Source organism: Pinus tabuliformis, chromosome 3_2 (assembly GCF_031772625.1).
Source record: "Pinus tabuliformis cultivar Carrire ecotype Pingquan chromosome 3_2, CPIR1, whole genome shotgun sequence".
Lineage (NCBI taxonomy): Eukaryota > Viridiplantae > Streptophyta > Pinopsida > Pinales > Pinaceae > Pinus > Pinus tabuliformis.
The window spans coordinates 169367799-169372367 of record NC_142302.1 but is presented as its reverse complement, the minus strand read 5'-3'; the positions used below and the strand labels follow the sequence as shown (position 1 = coordinate 169372367).

The following is a 4569-nucleotide window of genomic DNA, read 5'->3' as shown; positions in this document are numbered from 1 at the left end:
TTAAATTGAAGATGCCAGACGGTGATATCAACGGATCCAGGTCTCAACAGATATATCCTATTGAATGAAGGCCATTAATGAAAGAATCGTTCTGAAGTTGACAAACATCTATAACCAGTTTTGGGGAAAGAGCAACACCACAGCTGCTCGTTTGCCATACTGTGAGGGAAAACTTCTGTAAAGCGTGTGAGAGAATCAGAATCGCGTGGGAATACTTCAGAGAGGAGATGTAAAGCTGGAAATTTGAAATGTGGACTAGAAACTGGTAAGACCAAATCTCTCAAGGCGATGAATTGTGATATAGGCTGCATCGAATTTGGTTTTTGCCGTGAATGCTCTTGTATTCTCTGTGGGAAGGCTACTGATCAGAGTGTGGCAGACTACTGTACTATCAGATGTGAGGGAAAGCTGAATGAAGAATTTGTTTGTGGGCATGTTGCTCACCTAGAGTGTGCTCTACTTTGTCATATGGCAGGCGTAGAGCAAAGCATTGGTTTAGATGTGGAATATTATTGTAGACGCTGTGATAAAAAGGTGAACCTGATGATGCTTGTTTCCAGCATACTTCATGCATCTGAATCCCTGGAAGTACGAGCTGATGTTGAGAAGAATTTGTGTCTTGCTTTACGTATCATACAGGGTACAAGGCAGATTGTGGGGAGAAGCCTGTAGAATAATATAGAGTTATCTCTAAAGAAGCTTCGCATTGGAATGAATCTGGCAGATATTGTGGAGTTACGTCAAAATTCAATAATAGTTGATGAAGACAATACTATTCAAAAGGTTAACTATCAGGTGGAGCCTCTAAATACTAACCCTGTATCTCTTGCAAACTCTAGAGATCAAGACAACAAAACAAGTGAATCTCCATTTGGCAATTCATTTGCAACTCGTACCCAACCCTATGATCTTTGCCAAGCAGCAAATACTCTACCTGATGTGACTTCTCAGAAAAGAAGTTCATTTGTTCATGATATATTATAGAGAAGATCGAGGTTGCTTCCAGAAGAAACAAATGGATCCTTGGATCTACTTAATTCACCGGTTCATATCACGGCTCTGAAATTTGAGAATAAAATTAACCAAGCTCTTCATGGCCTAAAAAAAAAAAATCTCAAGAAGCAGAATACAAGCTTGCCCAAGAAAAACTATATTCCCAGAAAGATTTTCTATTGTTCCTCTTTCAGGAGCTAGACATAGCAAACAATGAATTTACAAATGATTCATCTTCATCCTCTTTGGAAAACTTTGATGATTTGCTTGTAGGTGTTTCAGATCGAGTTGGAAGACTGAGGAAAGAGAGCTGGGACTAAATGCTAAACTAGTAAACTATGTTCCAGCCAAAGTATCTCCAGAAAACAGGTTACTTCTTGCAAGCAATGGTTAAAGAACTTGAATCACTTATGGTTGAGTTGTTAACACCACATATTTGGTGGTTACCTTTGTGTGAAAGGTTCCAGGTTGGCAGGGCTTGCTGAGAAATCTGGACATGCTGTTTGAGTTTTATAGGAAAAGCTATTGACATTGAAGCCTGGCAGCTGAACAGGATTACTTGCAAGTTGTTATTCATTTGTTGGGATGATGAGTAGTCATGTAAAGGAGTTTTAAGAAGTCATGAGTCTAAGCAGAAAGCGCTTCAAGACAAATATGGGCTGTTTTAACAAAAACAGCAGTTTCGTAGCGCGCTACGAAACTGCTGTAGATGCTGTTTTATAAGAAAACAATGAATTTGATGATGAGGTCAGTGAATTTTGAAAGGAATGCCTCGAGGACAGGAGAGAGACCATACAAGGCTATCATAGCAATTCAAACAGTGACAGGTGTGAGTTTTGGAGAAAAGGTGAAATATTTTGTTTTTTGCTAAAGTTTTCTTAAAGGTACTTTATGACCGAATTACTAGGGTTCTGGTAGGGTTACCGGAATTTTTTGGTTTGTACACCTGTTCAGTCCACAAGGCATCCAGATCATGAGGCATATGGTGTTATGCGTTGTTATTGAAGAATTAAAGAGCTTGGAGTGTGGTCTTTAAGTAGTAAAGAATAATGGAAGACAGGGACCGTGAAAACAGGGCACTCATCTTTACTAATTAATGAGCCATCTACACAGCTAGTATCCAAGGCCAGCTCGTTCAGTGAATGCTCCTCCAACATATCTCGGCCACAACAGAAAATGTACAGGTGTCAAAGCTCAAGAAAGGCATCATGCATACGAGGAGATAGAGTTAGAATTTCAATGTGATTAGGACTCTATGTATTTACAGCACAATACCTTATGTATTTAATAAGTTTGTTTAAAAATAGATAAGGTTAGTTAATGATAGACCATCGAGCTCCCCTCATGCTGGAGGAGGAGACTCAAGGTAGTTTTAGTTTTGTTTTCCTATATATAGGAGAAACTCTGATGTAAGTGGGGTTGGAGATTTATACAAAAAACAGAGTTTTTATATTGACTGATGTAAAAGACTTTTGACAGTAATAGAAAGATTACTTTTTCTTCCCAAGATTCATCTTGTGTTCAAAGGCTCAGAATATATGTGGTTTTGTCTTTATCCTTTCTGTTTTACAGCTCAATAGACATGCAATCACTCTGAATTCACCTAGTGCTCAGACTTCCTGTGTATGTTTATGAGTTGAGGTTCTTTTTGAGAAATGTTCTGAGTGTTTAAACATTATATGCCTTGGCTTCCATGATTGAGTAGTTAATAGTTTACTGCAGAGGTGTTTGACTCCATGAGCCCAATGGAAGAAGTGTTATTTTGTTGTTCCAACCAGCTTATTTTCATGTACTGTTTGAAGAGTTAGCCAGTTTTTCTTGTTATTAATCCATATAAAAAATCTGTGAGAGAGCCCTCTCTGACTAAGGAGGCTAAGCCTTAGTCTAAAGCCTGGTTTGAAATAGTTGCATGAGATCTTGCTAAGTAGCAACCCTTAGTACACGATTTTGTGATAACACAAGGCTCCGGGACTAGTAACTCAACCCAAGCTGTTACAGGGCTCTAGAGTGTTTGTCCAACCAAGGCTCCAAGAACTAGTAAGTTAACCCAATCTAAAGGAAACATGAGAACCAACCAGAAAACAGAGAAATAAAACCACAACACCAAGCTATCTAGGAAATTGAAAGACTAGGAAAATCCACTGTCAATCCAGTCAATCCTCCATGCCAATAACATATCATGACCAATAAACCACATGCATATGCGATGCATGCAAAAAATAGTGAGGAAAACATATATGCAACTCGATACTTGCAAGCAAAACCCGTTGTAGCTGTTGATCCCGATGTTCTCTTGTGCTTTCCTGCTTTCCCTTTGCCTTCTTGCTCTAAAACTCCAAGTATGCCACACTCCTCCAAGAATTCTCCAAGAAAACTCTAAGTGTCCAAGAGTATGAGAGAGAGAATAGAGATAGATCCAAAACTGAACTAACTAAAGTATGTGCACTGATCTTCAAATGCCTTTTTATTAATGAGGCTTCCATTTTCTTCATTTTCCATTATTTTCCTTCATTTTCCTCCTCACATGCAACCTGTGACATTTTACATTCCTTTTCTCCTAATTTCCATTATTTTCATAAATAAATGTGCCAAAATGTTATTTTTCCTTTCCAAAGCCTTAGCCATTTCCTTTGCCAATTTTCATAGCCATTAATCGATCACCATTTATCCCCATCACTATGCTTTTGCCCAACATTCAACTTGGAATAGTTGTCCCATCAACTGTGGTTATTATTTTTCCTTTATTAACTTTTATTACATGGAATTTTCACTAGGGATTTTACAATTACAAATCCTTGGGAACCCAACTTAGAATAACTACTTGAATTTCACTGAAAACTACTACCAAAACCATTTACTCCATGAGAACCACCTATTGTATACCTAAAGTTTAGTTGCTGAAATTTTAAATTCTTACACAATTTAGAAAAGAAATTACCAAGATCTTGATACAGTACTAGGGGAAGGTTAGGGAGAGGATTAGTTGTGCCACCAGCTTATCGGTTGTTACTTACAAGGACTGAGTCATCCTGAAATAATAATCTTATCATTACAAAATGCATGTCGTCATCAACTGAAGTATGATCATCATTAATCGTAATCATCTGTTTGATTGGTTCGGGAGTATGAAATCCTCCTAACCTTGGGTGGTATCCATATATTCGAATTGAAATTTCCCCAAAACTTTTTCTAGCATCTCCTATTCCACCATAACAAGATGTTTCAATTTCTCCTTTCCCTCGAAACCCTATAATATCCATCCCTTGTCTCCACAATGCTAGACTCGTCACCACTTCTCCTATCCTCTGCAATTCTTTTCTTCTAACTGTAATCTCTTGCAACTTTCTCTCCCTCCACTCGTTAGCGATATGTCTCCTTTGTATCACTCTAAAGTCTTGAGACTTCCGCAACTCCTCTTGATCCATCACAATAGCTCCTCATCTTCTACAACTGTGCAACATTCCCCCCTAGATCGAACAACCAACACTGAGGTTTTTAAGCGTCCATTCTATTTTCTTGGAACAACAACAGGTTTTATTTAACCAACAAAATTTTGAACCATAGAGGAATTTCCTT

The 4569-nt window shown here is 38.1% G+C and overlaps 1 protein-coding gene across 1 annotated transcript; it reads left to right on the top strand.

The window, feature by feature from the left end:
- The first annotated feature begins 288 nt into the window (after positions 1-288).
- LOC149180333 (uncharacterized) lies at positions 289-672 on the top strand. The gene has a single exon (XM_089413850.1). The coding sequence runs from the start codon at positions 289-291 to the stop codon at positions 670-672; it is 384 nt and encodes a 127-aa protein (XP_089269976.1).
- The last annotated feature ends 3897 nt before the right edge of the window (positions 673-4569 follow it).